This window comes from Myripristis murdjan, chromosome 3 (assembly GCF_902150065.1).
Source record: "Myripristis murdjan chromosome 3, fMyrMur1.1, whole genome shotgun sequence".
NCBI classification, from domain to species: Eukaryota; Metazoa; Chordata; class Actinopteri; order Holocentriformes; family Holocentridae; genus Myripristis; species Myripristis murdjan.
Window position 1 is genome coordinate 27,810,734 of NC_043982.1, and position 22,936 is coordinate 27,833,669.

The following is a 22,936-nucleotide window of genomic DNA, read 5'->3' on the forward strand; positions in this document are numbered from 1 at the left end:
GAATATCAGCATGTTTTTATTGCATTATCCACTGCATTCTTCTCTCAACGCAGTCAAGAAACAGACGCAGACTGATAATTTGTCTCACTCACAATCTGTCACAGAGAAACAACCTACTTAGACCGATATACACATACTGTATATAAAGCTGCATCCAGCTGGATGAGTGAAAATGAAATGACCTTGTACAATTCATGCATTACAACAAGTATTTATACATTCCCTTTATTTTGGAAAAAAAATAGATTATACATTGCCATTTTCATTATTATGCACTAACATTTTGTCATAGTTGTAAAGCAATGAATCAAAATATAAAAGCCTCTCGAAGCTAACCAATCACATTCTCAGCAAATATAAAATGAAAGGCTGTGAACAATTTCAGATCAGCTTATTCAGTTACTTTGCTAATACCAGAGCATTCATTCAATACTTCTATTTTTAATATAGTTTATAAAAATAGCTTTCTAATTGCAAAAGATTGTCAATATCAGAATTTATTTTGCATAAAATCCATTTCCTCTGTTGACTGAACTGTGAGTGAATTGCACACAGTCCTTAGCAGTCTAACCCAGCCTTTTTCTCCTTCTCCGGCAGTAAAGCCACAGTAAGAGAGCCACAGTAAGAGACCCAGAAAAGGGTGACAGCTGTCAGAGACAGTTTTAAAATGTAAAGCAGCAAATCCTTTACAATTTTCTTATTCTTAGCATTGCTGAAATAACTTTAATGCACTGAGATAATATATTGCATTTAAGCTGTATTAAGGCATTTGTTCACTGTATACTGACAATTATGAGACTCAGAAATTACGTTTTTTGCTTTAGCACTAATTTTAATTCACTCTCAACCAGTGTGTAACTCTTAAATGATCGACCCCAAATTGTCAAGGGCATTAGAATGCACACCCGGGGTTAAGTTTGTATGTATTTGGCTTGTCACACTGCTATTTTTACAGCCTCCGAGTAAGGTTGTGAAGATGTGGAGGTGAAACCATATCTCTGAGTCTACTTCTGGGCATCTGTCAGGCAAAAACCACAGCACAACATGGAAGAACTTTGTTTATCCAAATCTGAGAATCTGCCCAAATGATTGAACAGACATAGTATATAAAACATACTGAAAATACTATTACTATACTAATACTACTGTGTGCTGTTTCTCTGTTGATGTAAAATCTGAACTGCATATGAGACAATTCATTTTTGGATGCATAATTATGATTGTGTTTTGAATAACTTCCAGGTAAGTGTCTGTTTCATAAAGAGTGTGGATTAACAAAGTTCTCCTGTTCAGACCTACAGATCATTGGTTCTCAACATGAGGTAATGGCCATCCTGAGTGGGCAGGAGATTTAAAAAAAAAAATGAGGGATCAAATTCTTATGATATAATTATTCATCACTTTTGTGTGTCTTAAAGGCACACATAGCTCATGGCTTCACCCACCTATAGGGAATGGAGGATGTCCATGAGCACTCTCAGTTAGCATGAGAGATGTATAAAGACTTAGCTGTATCAGGGGTGATTTAAAGGGAGATTTCAGAAAAATGGTTGGGAACCACATTGGCATACAATGAGCTATATGTGGACAAAGGCATCACCTTATTTCACTGGTCTTACACTTTGAGCATCTTCCAAAAGTCACATTTATAGAGGCATATTCCAATGTATACAACAATGTGTTCTCAACATTAAAATGGAAATACAGGGCACAGTTAAAAAAAAAAAAAAAAAAAAGTTGATAACGACTTAGAGTAAGTGTGTATGTCCCATTTATTCAGACCTTTCTTGATTTTGGCAGGTTTCTTTTATTTTGGTACATTTTTAGAGAGAACAGTCTCTTATCTACAGCAGTGGAATTTAAAAACATAAAATTTGTCCTGCTTCAGCTTCTGACTGGCCAAGGAAATCCACCAGCAGGTGGTGATATAATTTTTTTATGTTAGTCTTTAAACTGACTGGATGAAAACAATAGACACCAGCCTTGTGTGTGTGTGTGTGTGTGTGTGTGTGTGTGTGTGTGTGTGTGTGTGTGAGAGAGAGAGAGAGAGAGAGAGAGAGAGAGAGAGAGAGAGAGAGAGAGAGAGAGAGAGAGAGAGAGAGAGAGAAAGAGACAGTCTACAACTGCAGAAAATCAAACAGTCCTCTCTCAGCTCCTGCTCTGCTGGTCTTGCTGCACCAACTTAAGCCAAGTCAGCCATAATCTCCGGTTCACCTACAAGCAGAAAATAAAGAGTGATCACACTGCAAGGAGTAAACAACCAAGTGGAAGCAGACAGGTAGGTGGAGTGAGACGTATCACTGCTATGAGCAGGAAACGAGATCAAACACGCTCATACTGCACTGAGGAGCCGAGTAGCATCATTATAGCAGACACTGTGACTGTGAACACATTTATGGGACCAATGGGACTGTGTGTTATGAGAGACTAACAATGGAAAGGCATGTTTGCGAGGAGTGAATCCTTCTGAGTGAGACTCAGTAGCACGAAGATGATGCCTTAACCTCTTGAACTCATTTTCCCTTAAATTGTGTTTTTATGTCGCTGGTACAGCCTGCATGCCCCCCGTCCCTCACTGTTTCCCTTGTGTTGCTTTTATGTATTGTCTGTGTTCTGTCATGTGAAATTGTTTTTTTTATGTGAAACTAACTGCGCTGCCGTCTTGACTAAGACTTCCTGGAGGAACAGATCTTGTATCTCAACGGGACCCTCTTGGCTAAATAAAGTAAAAAAAAATTCCCCTTCAACTCGATTCAAAGTTAGAAAGAAAAATCATGTTTTCCACATTGTACAATAATGTCACATATTTATTCTGTATATGGTGGCTGCAACGATTCATTGAAGCTACATAACACTTACACTGAGTGAGATGTTCACACCCAAGATGCCGTTGTTTTATGGCTGCACCATTACACCAAACAGAGAATATCTAGATGTCTTATGCATCATTTTATACACATTTCCCTGTAATTCAGCAAGACATGTTTAGAATCTTTGAAAACCTCCAATGGCCTTTAAAATAAAGCTCTATGGGTTTCAATAAAACTTGACTGGGAGCACCAGAGTTGAAGAAGTTAAGCATAAACAAAGACAATTTTCAAATGTTTTTATCCCATTCATGTACCGTAAATGGAAAAAAAAAATAGTTTACCAATTTGCTCTGTCAAGGACTCTCCAGAGCCCACATCAGGTTCGACAATCTTGGGCCGGTCTGCGAAAAATGATTCAAGAGATTCGCCTGCAGAACCTTCATAACCAGAGCCATACTCAGACATGTAGATGGGGGGTGACTCCCCTTTGTCTTCCTCTCCATATGGCACCTCCTCCTCTCCCTCCAAAGGCTGTCCGTCTCTGGAAACAGAAATGAGTACTGAGCATATGAGGCAAGATAGAGGCACATAATTTAAACAAATGACACCTTTAAAGACACATTAAAGTTGGGTTAGAGTCCTTGTCCAAGGTCTTGTTATAGTCCTGTTTTGGATTTTGTTGGACTTATGGGTTATTTTTTGTGTCTCCTTGTGTTTCTGGTATTTTTAATGTCTGCATTTTATTTTGCTGCTCGTTTTTATCTGGTAGCTTAATATCTGGTAGCAACCCAGTACAGGTTCATATCAGTAATAATATTCTCTTTCCCCCCCTCCAAGAGAAGTAAAAAGAATAATAGTGTTATTAAGCAAGGAAACACCATTTTTGTTTCAGTTTTAACTATTAAGTCGTGGTTTCACGCATACGTCCCTTTAATTTCTGATTTTCCTGTTGGAAAGCAATGCAGTGAAACCAAAGGCAGTTCAGCACCAACAGAGAGAAATGATATCTGGGTTGCCAGATCTCACAAGAGTGTGTTGCTGAGAGACAGGTCTCGAACAAAGCTCATTTTCACCTGATTTATGTCTGAAAATGCCCTTTTAGTGTCAGAAAGAATTGGTCCTCATCTGTGCTCATGTTCACATCTTCCTTTGGAGTGAATAGACTCTGGATGGTTGCTCATCTCCTAAAGGGGCAGTGGTGACCCCCTTGTGACACAGATACGAGAAATGACTCGAAGTGAGCTGTCGCATTTCTGAACGGCCTCTGCTTTAGTCCCTTTGGTCTCCACCCCCTTCTGCTCTTTGTCCTATACAATTTCCCCACTGTTTCCTCTCCCATTTCTGTCTCTGCTCCTGACCAGATGTGTGTGGTCTTCCTGATTATTCCCCTGTGCACATATACCTGCAGTCTTGTCAGTACCCCTTGTTGGAGCATTGTGTGTGTGTGTTTGGTTGTGTCTCCTGGTTTCCTGCATCCCTGGTGGTCTGGTGTATCATGCTCTTTGGTAAAACAATATGAATATTTTTTCACTACAATCATGCTCGTCCATAGTCTCGTGCATTTGGGATCTCCTGCTCAGCCGCATCTGATACATCTCCGGTTTTAACAGCTCCTCTGGAAATGGTCCATCGTAAAAACGGGTGGAGACTATTTCCTTGTCCTTGATAGAAGGTCTAAGGTTTGGGAGTATTGTTTTCCATTTTTTTTGTTTCATACTGTGGGCTCTGTGAATCCCTGTGAGACTGAATCAGTAATTAAGGCCCATACAAATAAACACGACCTGATTTCACCGAGTTGTCTCCCCTTTCGCTTTGTGAACCAAAGATTTTCTCGCAAGACTTACGTGAAACTCTTTAGTCAGTGCAACAGATTGCAGTTGGCAGTTTCATTAGATTCCTGTGTGCCTGTTACCTCTCGCGCCTGAGAGTCGGAGCAGTGTAGTGCAGTTACATGCAGACACAGAACAACAGACCAGAAGCAATGGGCGCATGAGCTGTCACCACCCACTTCCGATAAACACTTCCTTCTGGCTTCCTGCTCAAAGCAATTGTAGGGGTTGCTGCTCAGGCCGCTCATGTTTTTATCTAACGATGAAAAAAACTCTTTAAAAAATTCAGTGTATCCACTCTCAATCACTCTGTCTCTTGCATTCACTCTCTATCGCCCTCCATCCTTTTTCCTCTTGCTACCCTCCATTATTCCCTATTTCCTAGTCCTTCTCTTCCTGTTTTACTTTGTCTACACTCTTGCACATTTAACCCATTTTAATTAGTAAACCAGAGTGAAATAACATGATAGCAGAGGTTAGCTAGGCTAGGGTGCACACATTAACTTGGTAATATTTTGGTTTTGCATCCTGCCATTGACTTATATCACATCTTACACCTTCTTAAAAAAAAAGTTACCAAACCATGTCCCCTCTCACTTTCCCACACAAAAATATCTCTATCCGTCTTTTCTATTACATTTTATTGTATATTGTCTATAAAGGAAGATATGCTTAGAAATTTAAATGAACATGGCAATAAATCAAACTAAATGATTATAAAAAAAAATAACTAAGTCCATTTTCTCCAAAAAGGAAAGCAATGTTGTGCAGAAGTCGATAACCCTCACTCAAAGTTTTCTGATAAAATGATAAGAGATAATTTTGTAGTAACATGCTAAAACCTCAGTGTGAACCTTTTTGGAAACATAAGGGCTTCATCTGATAGAAGCAACGTGTGTTGACACACACTCTTGAAAGAGGAAACTGAGAACTGAGGGCTTAGACAGTGTGATAGCAGAACACCCTTCCTCAACAGTCACACATAAAAACATTAATAAACACCTCGTAAGCGCTAAACGCACGGGGAGCAGAGAGACAGAGAGAGAGACGCCACTGGCTGTACATATGCAGCTAAATTAACACATGACAGTTCTGCTGTGGCTTCAGCTCAAGTTGGTTAATACCACAAGTGTCACAGTTTTGATGTTCAACCAAGGAAAGTTCAACTAGTTGGAAACGTCTGGAACTATTCAGCTTCGAGAAAGCTGTGTTGAACTAGATTCTAAGTACTATGGTTGGACTGATCTCCCTTTTGGCCTAAACAATTTAAAATGTAAACAGAAACTGTAACTTTCCAGTGGTGTATCATTCGTTCACAGTGGGTTTGATATATATATGTACCTTGAAGATCTGAACTTTGAATGAAGCCCACCTCTTCCAGTTTTCTTAATAAATGCTGTAGATAAACAAATGCTCAATGACCCTCTCTCTGGGATTCAAGCAAAATCGAAACTTTTTGGTTTTAAGGGGTAGAAATTAAATTCATTTCTTCACTCTGTTCTTCCTATTCTGATGCTGCAAGCTCATTCTTGCACAAACTGGAGAGAAGTCAGGGAAATATCCTGGACAGGATGACTGTCCATCACAAAAAGATACAAATTTCAATTTCAGAAGTATGCCGCTGCACATGACTTGGAGTTTAAACAGACATTTTTGTGGGCATGATCCAGAGTGAAGATTTAGAGCATTGTAATTGTCTGCTTTATTGTAAAGTAGACGCTGTAGAAGGAAATATGAGACAGAGAGACAAAGTAGAATATTTGAATCTACATCAATGCAAGTGCATGCTGTGGATCTTAAATGACTGGATGTCAAAACCTTAAAAAAGTTAGATTCATGTCTCTACCATCAGATAACATAAGATAACACCTAAGACATATTAAGGAAAGATCTAAATCCATGTTGTTCACTTTAATTTTACAAACAGAGATCAGCATCTGTTTTCTTACATTCTTAAAGTCTACTATTTCTGTATTCTCTGACAACATAAAACATGCCAGACACTCTTCAGGGTCTTATCGCTCCTGCGTTCTGGCTCTCTCAATCTTTGGCTGGCTTTCCTGCCCTCTCTCTCAGTCACTCTCCGAGTCTATCTTCTTTGTCCCTATTTTTGCTTTTCTTGGCCACCTCCCTCACACTTACACACACACACACACACACACACACACACACTACAATATACAGCATGCTCACTGAAATGGTTGTTTTTCCAGACTCATTTTGACAATGAGCTGAACTCGCTGCTACTGAGGCACTTCCCAGAGTCAACTTACCTTGGCTCTAACAGAAAGTATCAAAGCAAATATACCATCGGCATGCCAAGCTCTCTCTCTCACTCTCTCTCTCTCTCTCTCTCCCTCTCCCTCTCTGTCACACACACACACACATACAAACACACATACATACATACACACACAAAGGTGCATACATACATATATTCTGCAGCTGAGGCAGGCAGTCTAGATGGCAAGTCCGGATTCAGCTCCATCTGTGGACCCCGGTGAGTGATACAGTTAGACTGGTCTCCATTGGGGTTACACCTCACATACATATACCTGCCCGTAGGCAATCCTGGTAGCAGAAGGAGAAGAGAGAGTTGGAGAAATAGATTAGTCAGAGTTTGGGTGCAATGTCCTTTAATGATCAATTTGTGGGTTCTTTCACATGACATTTTAATGCAACTTATTTCATGCAACATTTTATGCAACCAGTCAACTGGAGCTGAATGTTATTGAGCAACATCTGTTAACCCATCTAGGTAAGAGCTTTTAAGGCTAAACGTCTCAAATGTTGAAGTGACCTGTCAGTTCCTACGTGTCGTAGGAAGATTTCTTCAGGCTGCCAAGATTAACAATCCACATTCTGTCTTGTGGTAGCAACAACCACAAAGTAGATTTTAAATAATAATATGACTAATGACTTACCAATTCTGTTACTTTAGGCATGACAGAAGAAAATGAGTAACAAAATCAGTTTTAGAACTTTTAAAGGTAAAAGTCTCACACAAATGTATTCTCAAATACATATTTAACAGACTGACTTACGGACTGATAGAATGACTCACTGGTTGTCACCTGCTCTGAAAATATTTTCCTCCCACTTCAGTTGAGATGATGAAAAACAATGTTTTTCTAGTTCCATGATTTGAGTGTTTCAGATTACCGCATTATTCTTAAGGTGGAAAAAAGCCACAAAGCTGTTCACTCTGTTCTGCTGTGTTCTTGAAAGTATGAGAACTAACAGCATCACAGCTTGTTGTCACAACAATTGACCCAAGAGCTTATTTAACAAAAAGGTGTCTGTAGCTTATTACTTTACAGCAAAACACATGCTTAACTACTATTTTGAATCATTACTCTATCGTTGGAAAAAACAAATGGTTCAAGAACTTTCCAGTATTGCGTTACCGGACATTTCCCCACACAACTGACTAGCAATCAAACGTTCATCCTACAATAAGCACTGGCCTACTGATACCATCATTGCATTATCTGCTCCAACAGGCCACTAAAGGAAGAATTCATCTAAAATAGGCTATATGTTATTATCTGATCTGGGAGGGTGAAGTTCACATCCATTAATTCTCTGACCTTGGACAGTTTGATATAGATTTATCAATGCTGTATGAAACCAGTTTTACCATTTGACAGTTTTCCCATCATTTAATTTGTTAAAGTCCTGAATGTTGGTGTTTACACATTTCTGCAGAACATCCACACTGCAGAAGACAGCCATCGATACTCTACTGGGTTCATGTTCTGATTAATTTGTAATTTGCACAGTTTAGACCTGCCACCATCAAATAAATATTAGTATCATTTCACCATTGCAGTATAAGAATTACAGACTCTGTGTTAGGTGTTTGTGAGGTGAGGGTTTGCCTGGATGGTATGTAGCCAGTCAGTGATGGTTGTTGGTTTGAATCCCTTTTGCTTATGTGGTCAATTTCCTTATAGTAGGCTAGTAGCTACTGACTTTCAACTAAACCAGTAGAATGTATCTGTGTTCATGGTGGCATCAGATGATCGCTAAAACGTGAGATTGTTAACTGCAGTACAGCTGATAGGTGCCAACCTCTGTGAAATTTTGCTTTGACACGCATACGTGCGCATTGCATTTCATAACTAAATCCTGTCTAAATCCAAATCAGGTGTCCTTCATAATTATTATTTTTTTAATTAGCCCATCTTTTCACCATCTTACTAACCACAAAACTGTTTTAGCGCTACAAATCCTTATTCTAATCAGTCGTAGCCTAATAATTTAGGTGATTCCGTCATTAGCTGATGGTCTTTAACTGGGCCTGAGGTATTTACAAGAGGAGAAACTGAGAGAATCACAGTGCACAAGGACGAAAGGAAGAAAGAAAGACAGAAAGAAAGGTACATACATACATACAGACAATAGCCTTCTTTATATAGTTTATTGACATCTCTCTGATCTTACTACATCATTAGGAGCAGTTTTAAAACATCGGAAGCCCCCGTGTTACTGTAACACTGCAGGTTGCAGCACCACAGGCTATTCAGTTGGGCGTAGGTCCCTATTAATGGGCTTTTACTGGAATCTTCTTTTTTTTCCACAGGGGAAATGAAAGTGTGAAACAATGATAGGTAGCTACATAAGGTCCCGTCTACTTTGAGTAAAACAAGTCCCACATCGTACAAAATGTTCAAAGACGTCAAGTCGACACTCAGGTCGTAAATTAAGATAACTCTTAAAACCAGGTGGCCCAGACAGAGGTCCCCAAACCTTTTCCTGTCATGGACCCCAACGTAGATTTGAGTCGCACCACAGCTTGAGGAGACATTCTCACAAGGAACAGAAGATTTCCGTTGTTTCTATGATACCCAGTTATATTCTTTTCTCTATTGTATGTGGTGAGGTAAAAGCAGTGACAGAGAAACCTTGATTTGACTGACTTTAGTAGTGAAGTAACAGTGAATTTAGACGGATCTTCCCTTTGCTGTCCGATAAAGGACCCCTGGTGGCCCCCGGACTCCACCTTGGGACACACGCTGACCCGTGTTATTATTATGACTATGTTACCGGACGCACTTAAAGTAAGCTGTCATCTCCATCTCCCAGCACTTCCCCAGCCTGTCAAGGTTAATAATCTACATCCACATCCTACAGTTTAGGTAACAGCAACCACAAAGTAGATTTTATAGCACTTAATAAGGCTACGTGTAGCCTTTTAATGACTTACCCATTCCGTTATTTAAGGCGAGGCAGAAGACAGAGAGGGACAGAATGAGTTTCATTTTCAGCATCATGTCTCTTGGCAAGAATAAGATAAATTAACAACCACAAAATCGAGTGAAATGTGTGTAGAAGTTCCTGACGCGCAGTGAGAATAATCTTTGTAAACTGCTTCAGTGGGACGCTGAATTCCCCTATAAGAGCTCAGCCCTCTGGTGCGTCATGGTTTCCTGAACAGCTTCTTGGGTAGAAAGTTGCTGAACATCCTTAGTGGAAACTTTTACGCAGCCTCAACTGATCGGGTCGTAGTTTGTGACCGCAACCTAGAGGGGTCAGAGGAATAAATCAACACAATGCCAAGCTGTTTTATTTCTAACGATGCGGCCAGAAACGAAGATAGAGAGACCTTGGGGATGTGTTTTAATTTGATTGGGGCTATATCGTCTGTTTCTGCAACAGTCATTTTGTGTCAAGAAAATAGATGTAAGTCATTTAGTGCTTCTCTCAGCTCAGTTGACTGAAAATCAGATAAGCTCAGTGTGCATTACTGACGTGAAAATACGGAAGAATGTGGCCAAGTGATCAAGATAAGACATTATGATGTGAGATCAGTTGCTGTGCTTGTATTACTCTGTGTGCGCGCGCGCGCGTGTGTGTGTGTGCTCAGGGGGTGTTGTTATGGCTCAGCTGGTAAACATTCAAGTTGAGACAGTTCAAGTATGGAGGGCTGGTATGCCCAAGTGCCCCAGGCTAATAAAATGTATCATCACATTAACTCCATTGCTTATGATTCAGAAGCCATTCAGGATGAATTGGAGCTACTGGGCCTGTCAGGGATGGAGGCATGGTGTAATTTGTTAGGTGCTATGATAGCAGCTGGGTTGGCTCATCAGTTGTTTGCCACAAATGCTCAACAGACACCTGGCAACAAAGCTGGGAACAAGGGAATGATGGGAAATCCATAAAGTTTCTTTCTTCTGTCAAAGAAGACATACACCACCTCAAAGTGAGCACCAAAGTACAGGCTTGGCTTAGTTTAGCTGGTCAATCAATCATAATTATTCACAATAAATAATATTCTCAGTCAGATTGTGGCCTACTGTTGTTAAGCAATCCCACAGTTTAGGAAACCATGACCACATTATGACTGCTCCCACCAATAATAATAACAATAACAACAACCATAAATACTAACAGTTAATTAAAGGCTCATTTCATGATATCAAACCCTACAAAATTGATAAAATACTGTACCCTCTGTTTATTTGTCGATTTTACAAGATTCGCTATACCCCACAGTGTGAGCTCCTCTTCCTAGGATCTGAAACATTATATACTAGTTGAAACATAAGCTAAAACACAATTAAGCATTTTATATCCCACATTACAACATTTGACACCACATTAATAACATTCAAAGTATCCAAATACATTTCATAATGAATAGGCTTATGGGTTCTGTTATTAATGTAGACAAAAATTCTCAGCATCATTAGTTCATATTTGTTCATGTGGTTAGCTGTTTGAGATGCTCTTTTGATTTTTTTTTTTTTTTTTTTTTTTTTTTTGGTTAAACATGACTGGTGAGTGTTTTGATAGTGCGAGCAGGTAATAGTCTCTACTTCAGTAGATTTGAGAGGATTTGTCCTGATTCTGTGCATGCTTGTCTGATGATAATGTTTGCCAGAGGGGTCCAGTGTTCAAAAATAAATAAATGAATAAATAATGAAACAGTAGTGTGGGCGCCTGAGGAGTCCACTAACACTTGATGGTGAGTAAGTACAGCATTGTTTGGGAGTTTATCAAAGGTTCACCTAGTAAGTGTAAATTCAAGGGAGTTGCTGTTTGCCAGTGTTTCTCCAGAAGGAAAGAGTTCCCACTTAAACTCCCCACCTCCGAGGGCTGGGCTACTATCTGTGTCATTGTTTATGAAAAGACCTGTTGATATTTACTGTTTCCACACATGAGTTACTGACGATTTAAAATCCATAAATGAATACCCATCTAGTCCCATTTTTCTGGGGTGGCAAGAGACATGGAAGCTCTCAACAGACTGGAAACTGGAAACACATGTACTGTAATGGTAAAATGGAAAGTACCTCTCGTGTTTTGGGTGAATTGTTCCTTTAATTATGATCAGTCACAAGAGCAGGCATATGAGGGAGGTGTGTTGTGGGATGCTGGAATTAACTCTTGGGCAATGTGGAGTTGTTGTGGGTCTGATTCAACCAAACATTAGTGTTGGGAGGTGCCAACTGTGATGATCTGTCTGTTTCCGTAAATCAGCTGGCTGCCTCGTGGTGAGCCTCACTCCAACTTCATACTAAGTTTTCAAAAAGCTGACCATACACACACACACACACACACACACACACACACACACACACACACACACACACACACACAAACAAACAAACAAACAAAACACTCAAAACACTTGAATTTCTTTAACACCCACGAGCAGGACAAGACTTGCATCGCTTTGGCTGCCATGTTGATTATTTTGGTTCCAGCCAGGATCATGTGCCAATCATCCATTACATGTCATAAGTCAGGAAACCCTCTGTCTTCTCTGTTTTCACAGGCAACACAAACTGGCTCTTTCCACTCATTTATCCACTCGGTAAAGTGTTTTCAAAGAGCTCCATTTTTTGTGGACAAAAACACTGTTTTGGTGTGAAGGGAAGGGTAAAATGGATTCGTTTTGAGGTTTCTCCAGATTAGTGTGGACTTGGCCTCAGTCTCACTGACTCTGGACTAACATTGCTTCGTTGCTTTCAAACCGTTTCAAGATTCAGTTAGCTCTGCCTTCTGGTCTGTACACAGTCAGGTGATGGAGCGGAGCCACAAGTCTAAACACCATTTATACTTCTGAAACACTTGAAGCAATTCACTCATACTGCTCAGAGATGAGCTCTCTTTCTTCTCACCTCTCACTTTATCCAGAAAGTCAGACACACACACACACACACAGAGAGAGAGAGAGAGAGAGAGAGAGAGAGAGAGAGAGAGAGAGAGAGACGCAAATGATAATTCAAGAGTGTACTCTACAACTTGTGTTTGGATTTTTTGCTTCTTCAGCATACTACAGTCTGACCTGGTAACCTGGTGTGTGTGTGTGTGTGTGGGTGGGTTTGCGCCCATTACTGGCAAGTCTTTGTCAAATATTTGTTGAGTTCTTGTAAGACAGAGACAGAGGTGGCTCTGTGGACTGAATACTGCATTCCTTAACACTCTCTCTCTCTCTCTCTCTCTCTCTCTCTCTCTCTCTCTCTCTCTCTCTCTCTCTCTCTCTCTCTCTCTCACTGTCTCTGTGTGAGAGACAAGGAGAAAGGGAGACAGCAAAGAAGAAGAAGAAGAAGAAGAAGAAGAAGAAGAAGAAGAGGCGCAGAGGCAATAAGAGACAATACGAGTTTGTTTCAGCTGACACATCAGTGAGATGCAGCAGGAAGTGGTAACAGCAGTTGCTATCATCTTCCCTCAGGAAATGACACACTGGTCTACCCAATTTTGTCTCCACACACACACACACACACACACACACACACACACACACTCACATGCATGCACACGTACACACACACACACACACACACACACACACACACGCACACATGCACACAAACACACACACACATGCACACAAACACATTACCAAGTGACACAAACTCTCACATCTACACATCCACCCAGCCACACACATCTTCAGGCAACCTGTACTATTTCATTATGCAGTTTGCCACTTACACACACACACACACACACACACACACTAGTGTGTCTCCAGCCAACAACTCATTCCTATCATCTTTCCAAGAGCCACAATGGATAGGAGCTTACCACACACACACACACACACACACACACGCACACACACACACACACACACACACACACACACACACACATATATGCTCAGTTGAGTAGTCATTTTGATATAAAAATTCATTGTCAGCAGATTATGTTCCTTTGTCTGCAACATATGATTGTGTCATTTCCATTTCATTTTATACTGCAGTTCTCAGAAATTAAAATCCAGAATACATTTACAAAACCAAAAAGCAAAATCAATTGATTTTATTTTACATAATATTTCATAATACTTTTTCTTTTCCTCTTTTTTCTTTTTCTTTCTTTTTCTTTCTTTCTTTCTGTTTTTTTTTTTTTTTTACAGTTTCACAGTCTTAAGTAAGTCTTTTTGTTTGTTCACAGACTCAGAGGCACGTCAACCAGTTTGAGAAATAAATGAGTCAGTCTCACATTTGTGGATTTCCTCTCATGTTTGGACAGCAGATTGTCTTTTGAGCCTGAGCATCCTGAACCAGACAGACAGCAGGGTGGGATACTTTCTGACCTGGCTGTACTCATTTTTAAGATAGATTTTAGTTTATTGCAATTATTTCTCAACATTTAGTTCATATTTTCAAAACCCTGCAGTTAATCCAACAGTGCTCTATGTGGATTTTTTTTTTTCCATTTCTCTGACACAAAACAGTTTTCAAAATTTTGGAAATCATTTCTGACTTAAACTCAACTACCAGCAAAAGTGTATCTACAGCCCATTTCTTCTTAAAACTGTTCAATTCAAAACCAAACATACAAACTGAAGTGGAGAGAAATTTTCTGAATCACAGATATTATATTGAAATATACTATTTAAAAAAACTAGATAAAGAAAAATTTTGACTGATTGACAAAATATCATTCGTACATTTTTTCAGTCGTGGCAATGTGACTGACAAATTTGGTGGAGAGATTGAATTTAGAGGCTAGTGGTTTAGCACATTTGGTGACTTGAATGAATTTAAGTGTTGTTGCAGACTTTAAGATGATTCAGAAGATTGTACAAAATGTTTTGACAAAGTGAAGTGTTGAGAAATGTGTGAAACCAATGGATTATCTAGTGTAGATAAAAACAACAAACAAAAACAAAGAGGAAGACCCAAAAAAAGTTTTGAGATTACAGTTCAGCTGGGACATGCAATCTGTGGGTGTTTCACGTCAACACAATTTACAAGCATTCATGTCTTTCTTTCTCACTCTATATATGCTGTAGGCTGTTGTTCTAAGGGAAAATAAGGGCACATCTCTTACAACAAACACCAGTTGCATGCAAAAAAAAAAGTGTTAAAACTGATGGTGGAATCTCAGAGGAATTTTTTTAACCTTTTCATCTTGGGACAGTTGACATTTGTGCAATCACAATACACAAGACCGACAACTTATGCACTCTACAGTCGAAACGCCCCTGGAAATATTGTGGGTGTCAGAAGAAAGAGAGTGAGCGAGTCATTCATTTACTTTCCACACCAATCCTGAGATGTGAACCAGCCACCCTCCTGCTTCCTCTCCTATTAGACGTCCAGCGCACTTGATGAACATTTTCATGTGAAGACCAAAATGTAAATGTAGTTTCTCTCCCTGGGAAGCAAGTTCTTTACAGTATGTTCTGTCATTACGCAATGATTAAAACCCACATGGTTCATGCAGTAGCCCACAGTATCAGATATATTTTTGTAACTGTTTCTCTGCTGCAGTCTGCTGCTGCACACATAACAAAGTCAGCTTTTTATCGTCTGCCGTTTCCATCTCCACCCCATCACATTATGTGGAATTCAAGTCTATTGTTTGAGTAACCGGAGTATATGGCAGTAAACATCCTCTGAAACACACACACTCAGATGCACACACACATACACACAAACATACATCCGCACACTGTGTGAGGCAGCCCAGTGGGTCTGTCCTGTGGGTCAGATGTGTCATCTAAACTAGAGCACAGTGCAATTTTGCCTTGGAAAACACAAAAACCCAATTTGGGCTCCAGAGAGGACGTTTGTGAGGAGCAACAATAACGATGATGACAATAACGTAATGATGTAAATGTTTTGTTGATATGTAGGGACTTTGAGAGGTGGATAAATGTAGTGTTAGGCAAAGTTGAGGTGTGCACTGGCAACCACAGCTGGCTTTGTATGCTCAGCTCACAACCTGTCATTTATCCCTGCAGTCTGTCACAGCATGGTTTTGTTTTCCCTCCATCTGTGTGCAGAATCAGTCGTCCAGGCCATGGATATCCACGTAGAGTTGAATTGAGGGCATTTGCACTGTTTGTAGATTCTTGAAGACATTTCACTCAGTTTTGACAGACTGGTGGGGCATCCCGGCCATGTAACCTGTGTTGGGGTGTTATTCAGGTCATTGGCAACCCAGTGTGCAAAAAGCAATGTTTGTTGCACATTGCTTTTTGCACACTGGGTTGTACTTAGGTTATTCTGTTGTACTCAGATCTTATTCTGTTATACTTAGATCTTATTCTTTATTTCTATTTTTTTTATTCACTTAATTTGTAATCTGTGGATACTGCTGAAGAAAATGTGAATTTCCTGCGGGATGAATAAAGTATCTACCTACCTACCTACCTACCTACCTATTGGCTCATTAGTACCCCTCCCTCTTGTGAGGATGGTCTTAAATGTTGTTAGGGTCAGGGAGTGAACGATGACTGTCAGGGTCATGAGGGGTCAAGAGTGAATGGCTCAACTTCCTGTGAAGGGGTGACAGGAGAGCGTTGTATCTATCTGTATGTGACATATAGATATATATCAGAGTCCACGCAAACCAAAGTCTATGGGCAAGGACCCATGCTGGGGGGAATGACTGTAAATGACACACACACACACACACACACACACACACACACACACACACACAGCCAGTTTCACAGCCAGATTGTAGACGAGAATGCTAGTAAAGGAAAATATGAACACATTTTGTATAAAGTTACCTACATGATAATGATATTAATAACGACAAAACAATAATTTTATGTATTTATATTTACACACACTGATTCCAACTCAAATTGCTGTAGTTAAAAATACAAATTAAAAGAAAGGTGTAAAATTCAGAGCAATAATGACCATGAAATGCAACAAGGAAAAAACACATTAAAATAAACTACTCTTAAAAGGCAAAGGTAATAAAAGATTAAATGATGAAACAGTTGACACAGGTAAAAAGCTACAATAAAAAAAAAAAACACTTTTGAGGTGACAGTCAATTACGCTTACTGAGCTCATTTCTCTCTTTTGGCCGCTCAGGGGCAGAGCTGCAGAAAGCCCTTTACCCAGTATGTGGTTATGACAGACAGACAACCTAGTGCTGGAGGAGCTGAGGGCTTGTACAGGCCCTTTAAGTAGAGATGTCAGACATTTAAGTTTTTTTTTTTTTATATATATATAGATTTTTCTATGGAGCCCAGTGACAAGGGCATTGCAGCAGTCAGGTCATGTGACATAAAGCATGGATAACTTTTTCAGCGTCATACCAAGTCAGAAAATGCCATATGTTCACTATACATCTGAGATGAGATGAAAGAATGCTGTCCTTATAACTTTATTTAAGCGAGATGCAAAACCTAAGTCAGATTCTAAAAAGACCTGCCATCTTGTTGCTTGGATAAAGGGGGTTAGATTTCCAAGTTTACTGAAAAGTATGTCTCTCTCGTGCTTGGGACCAAAAAATATTGGTATTGGCTGTTGACAAAATTGACATCAACCCAGAATTTCACCTTTGGTGCAGCCTTAGGTTTAAGAGATTAAGTAAAGTAGCTAAACAGGTGTTTTGTTTTGTTTTTTTTCCTGTGTGTGTGCTGGTGTTGGCCATTTTATGAGATACATACTTTGGCTTTGGCTTTATCTCATGTTAGGCGTGTTGTTGGGAGGACAGAATTCAAATGACAGTGTTTTGCTCTCTTTGGACACAAAACAAGAATAAACACAGTTCTACGCTTCAGGGTCCAGCGTCTGCTTTTTCACCAGAACACATCGCACTGTAGTCGGGACCTGCAGACCATTCTGGCTTCACGCATCCACTTACTGAGGATGAGCAAGAAGACAGAGAAGTTAAAGTTGCATCACTGGGCTCAACATAAATTGTGCCTTGTCAGCATACATATGAAAATGAATATACTCTCTGATGCTGTTGCCTACAGTCGTGAGAGCATGTACAAGGACTAAGGCTTGTGCAACATCACGTCATGTCTATCTGATGCATAAACCCCTCCACCCACCCCACAAAAAGGAACCTCTTCTCACGGATGTGTGAACGAAACTACACTACTCACAAAAAGTTAGGGATATTTGGCTTTCGGGTGAAATTTCAGGATGAACCTAAAATGCATTATAATCTTTACAGGTGAACTTAATGTGACCTTCTGTAAACTTTTGAATGCACATGAGCATTTACGCTGGACGAGGGACCAGTGGGCCTCAGTGCTGTTCTCTGATGAAAGCTGATTCATGTTGAACAGAAACGATGGCCGCCAATGATGTTGGAGACGTCAAGGAGAGCGCTATGCATCAGCCACTGTTGTCACCAGACGAGCCTTTGGTGGTGGTGGTGTTACTGTGTGGACAGGTGTGTCTAGTCAGTACAGAACTGCCCTACACTTTGTGAATGGTACAGTGACAAGCCCATACTACCTGAATAACATCATTAATCCAGTCATTGTGCCCCTGCATGACCAACACAGGCCTAATTTCATCTTCATGGACGACAATGCTCCAGCTCATCGAGGTCGTATCATTAGGGAACGGCTGCTGGAGACTGGGGTACCTCAAATGGAGTGGCCTGCACTTTCTCCAGACCTGAATCCCATAGAAAACCTATGGGATCAGCTGAGTCGCCGTGTAGAGGCTCGGAGCTCTGTACCCCAGAACCTCAATGACCTGAGGGCCGCCCTTCAAGAAGAGTGGGATGCCATGCCTCAGCAGACAATAAGTCGACTTGTGAACAGCATGAGATGTCGTCGTCAAGCTGTAATTGATGCTCAAGGGCACATGACAAGTTATTGACGCTGACATTTTTTGTTGTGGTATATCCACCACTGTTGTTGGCTTTTGTTTCAAGAAATTGTTTGAGATGAGGAAATCACCAGTGTATGCTTCTACTTAAATGCCCTACTTTCATGATATAATATCACTGTAGTGTGAACTTTTTACATTTTCCATAAATTTCACCCGAAACCCAGATATCCCTAACTTTTTGTGAGTAGTGTATTTCAAATGCAGCTAGAGACTGACTCGGGTCTCAAGGTGACCAGTGAGAGCGCTGTGGTCAGTCACATCAGATGAGACCAGATCACTGACACCTACAAGGACCAGAGCTCAGATCTGACAGGCATTAGTGCTGAACCTTAGACCCCTGCCGACTCTGATGAGGGCGGCCTCTGTGCTTATTTATTAAGCCCTTTGATGCAGGCCATTTAAAGCAGAGAAATGGAATGGCCAGTGAGCTGAAAACACACACTGTTGTCTCACTGGGTTTCTTTACAATGTAGTGTAGTTTACTGGAATCAATATATAATTTTCCCGGTGAATCTGCTGTTGGAGTTTTTGAGATGAGAGGTGACAGGATGTTGCAGTTAAACATGTTTGCTGTTTAAATGTCTAATATGAGGAAAACCAGGGGCGAAGATCCCATTTCATTACTGGGGGGGACAATAAACAGCAAAATTTCAGAGTAATTCCTGGGGGGGACATGAAAAAATTGCTGTCTGGCACGACTGTACCACCCTCTTTCTCTTCTTTGCTCACTGTTCTGTTTCCACTACAGTCCATCAAAGTAGCTTTACAAGAACTAGAAACTCAAAATAAGCTCTAAAACTAGAGGAAATACTTTGAATAATCCAACTACATCAAACTGTTCTTCAAAAAACATATTTATTGTAGTGTCAACAAAAAACAAAGCAAGATATGGCATCAAATAGTGACATACAGTATATGTTTGAGCTGTACACTGTCCCTTTTAGATCAAATAAGAAAATGAAATGAAACTATGCCACAAAATAATGCAACTTAAAATGCAATAAATAAATGAATAAAAATAGATATCTGTCTAGAGACAAACTCAAAATATCAGTAAAATCTGAATTATTTCTGACATTAATATCCTGACAGACTTTTTGAAAGAATAAAAAGCTCAGTATCTGCTCCTCCTGTGGTCTGTCCTCTCTCTCCGTCACTGTCCTGCACTCGCTTGAGCCTGTAAACAATCATTAGCTATTAGCTTAAACAATGAGCTGAAAGAGGCAGGTTTTGGACCAAGCAGGGAAAAATATCGCTTTTCATATTACAGCCTTGTGCTTGGTGAACAAGTGGTGTGATAAATGACTCACTGGCTTTCACTTGAGGAGGTTTTCTTGCTAGTTCTCATCAGGCTGCTGCCTCTCGGGCTGACGGACTGACTGAAAGTTAGTCAAAACCACTTTGAGGCATGGGGGGTCATAAATTTTAACACTTAAAAACACACTATTTTACATTTATAATTAGCACCGCTTGCATTGTGCTTTCATTGAATATTACTATATTATTCAAAATTACTTATTAGTGTTAACAATTTTAACACAAACAGCTGATCCCAAAAGTTAGAAAACTCAAAAACCTCTCTATACGAGGGGTTTAATTTTAATTTTGTCCAGCTGCTCCGGCCTGTTGTGTGGAAAGTGACTCTGATGATTCTTAGTTATATTTCACAACATTGAGCAAATAATTTTGTGGAAGTGTGTTTTAGACTTACAAAACCCATGAGTAATTCAACCATTTTGACTTCTCTAAAACTCTTTCTGTAGTGGCAAAGCTTCTGTAGGGCAATGACAAATTACAGTATAAAATATTAAAAGTTCAACCATTATGATGTTTTACACATAATAGGCATTTTACTTTGTTGGTGTCTGCAACATTTGCAGAAATAATACATGAGATGAGATTTACTAAATTTATAGCTATATAGATATGAATACCCATACCACCATACTTATGTTGGTGGCTCTCAACCTTGTTACACACTCAACTCTTTGTTTTGGGTGTAAATGTGTGGCATAGGGAACTCTGACATCAAATAATGTTTTTTTTTATTTGCCTTTTTGGCCTATTTTACATATTTAAATCCCCTTGAGATTACTTGTTACTTGTTATTACTAATAATTTAGTATGTCACACAAAATTGACAGATGTCATACAGTGTATTTCTTAACATTACCAAAGTCGTTGTGTGATGCCTTCAGGGGTATTGACATCCTGGTCGAGAATTGGTGGTTAATACTTGTATGTGTGTTATGTAGTTGATCTTGGACAGTGATTGTGGATTTGAGCATGAGATCCCTCTCACAGCCACAATCCAGAGAATCGCATATAAATCGCACTTCAGGGTGGATTTACAGTCACACATCTGGTCCTGGGAGTGTGACTCAGAATGAAAATGTTTGCTTCCCGATGTCAGGGGGTATTTGTGGCTGTTGTCACGAAACTAAATGAAAGGTTAATTGAAGAAGGAGAAGAAGGAGGAGGAGAAGGAGAGAAAAAGGAAGAAGAACAACAGCAACAACAATGACAACAACCATGACAACAACCCACCTCAAACTGGACCTAGATTTACCTCATTATTTGAGAAATTTTGTCTTGTGGAACATTCAGTTGTCGTACTCACATCCACCCCATACTATGTGAATTAGAAAACAACTCTTAGGTCACATATCATCCAAACAGGATATTTAAAACAAATACATAATTGAATAAAGAGTATACCTGTGCTGTTACATGATAAAACAGTTTTTATGTGACTAGCTGGTTGAAGGGCACTGACAATGTTTGTTACTCTGATGATTTTGAGTTTAGATCTGTGAAATGTACTGATTTTTTTTTTTTTTTTTTTTTAAATCAGAATACAAAAATCTAGTAAGCAATACAAACGTTGGCCTACAAATGCTGTACAAGAAGGGATAATTCCTTGAATTTTCTTTTCCCACCTCTTAAACAGATTGTTACTTAACTTCCCTTTATTTTTAACCACAAATCAAAATGTCATAGACATTTCACTTGAAATGTGACGTTACGCAAGATATGCAGTGTGGTAAGATGCAGTAAGATGTTGTAGATAAAACTAATAAACTACTGGCAAGAAGGTTTCATGAGACTTACACCTTACACAGATTAACCTATGGTGCAAACCTCATTGTGTGTGCATGCAAAATTGTGTGGCATACTTGTTGCATTTATTTTTTGAAAACCCTCATTTGACAGCTGTGATTGTGATCAAACATGTGACCATGAAGTCATGAGATCAATTCTCTCACAACTACATCAAACACGCTGTCACGGGGATCTTATCAGTCAGCCGCCCAATAGCACAGCTCCTCAAACCACAAGTGTGTGAACCATTGTTGAGTTGACACAGAGCCACATCCTGTTGCACACTCACGGTTGGTTTGGACAACGAACATGAGCAGGTCAACACTTTTATGACCTCTGTTGTAATGCCTTCACCTTAAAGAGGAATCCAACTCAGATCAACAATCCAAGAACTCTATCCCACAATATAGAAAGCATCGATTTCACCCACACTATTTATTATCCATGTTCACAGATATATATATATATATATATATATATATATATATATATATATATATATATATATATATATATTTTTTTTTTTTTTTTTTTTTTTTTTTTTGGACAGGATAATGTACTCATACACTATATTGCATACATATGAACATGAGTGACATCCCATTCTTAAACCATAGGATTTAATATGATGTGGGCCTGTCCTTTGCAGCTATAACAGCTTCAACTCTTCTAGGAAGGCTTAGGAGGTTTAGGAGTGTGTTTATGGGAATTTTTGACCATTCTTCCAGAAGTGCATTTGTGAGGTCAAACACTGATGTTGGACAAGAAGGCCTGGCTCTCAGTCTCCGCTCTAATTCATCCCAAAGGTGTTCTCTCGGGTTGAGGTCAGGACTCTGTGCAGGCCAGTCAAGTTCTTCCACACCAAACTCGCTTATCCATGTCTTTATGGACCTTGCTTTGTGCACTGGTGCGCAGTCGTGTTGGAAGAGGAAGGGCCATCTCCAAACTGTTCCCACAAAGTTGGGAGCATGAAATTGTCCAAAATGTCTTTGTATGCTGAAGCATTAAGAGTTCCTTTCACTGGAACTAAGGGGCCGAGCCCAGCATCCGAAAAACAACCCCACACCATAATCCCCCCTCCACCAAACTTTACACTTGGCACAATGCAGTCAGACAAGTACCG

The 22,936-nt window shown here is 39.7% G+C and overlaps 1 protein-coding gene and 1 long non-coding RNA gene across 2 annotated transcripts in view; one reads left to right on the forward strand and one right to left on the reverse strand.

Annotated features, from left to right (window-relative positions):
* Positions 1-10,046, reverse strand: srgn (serglycin). Its single transcript, XM_030045837.1, has 4 exons — positions 9,849-10,046; positions 7,072-7,210; positions 3,152-3,351; positions 1-2,214 (listed from the first exon to the last, which is right to left on the reverse strand). The coding sequence occupies exons 1-4, from the start codon at positions 9,913-9,915 to the stop codon at positions 2,183-2,185; spliced, it is 438 nt and encodes a 145-aa protein (XP_029901697.1). The 5' UTR covers positions 9,916-10,046; the 3' UTR covers positions 1-2,182.
* The window catches only part of LOC115355156 (uncharacterized), a 24,183-nt gene continuing 11,094 nt past the window's right edge, over positions 9,848-22,936 (forward strand). The window contains exon 1 of the long non-coding RNA XR_003927850.1: positions 9,848-9,915. This is a non-coding gene — a long non-coding RNA (uncharacterized LOC115355156). The remainder of the gene's footprint in view (positions 9,916-22,936) is intronic.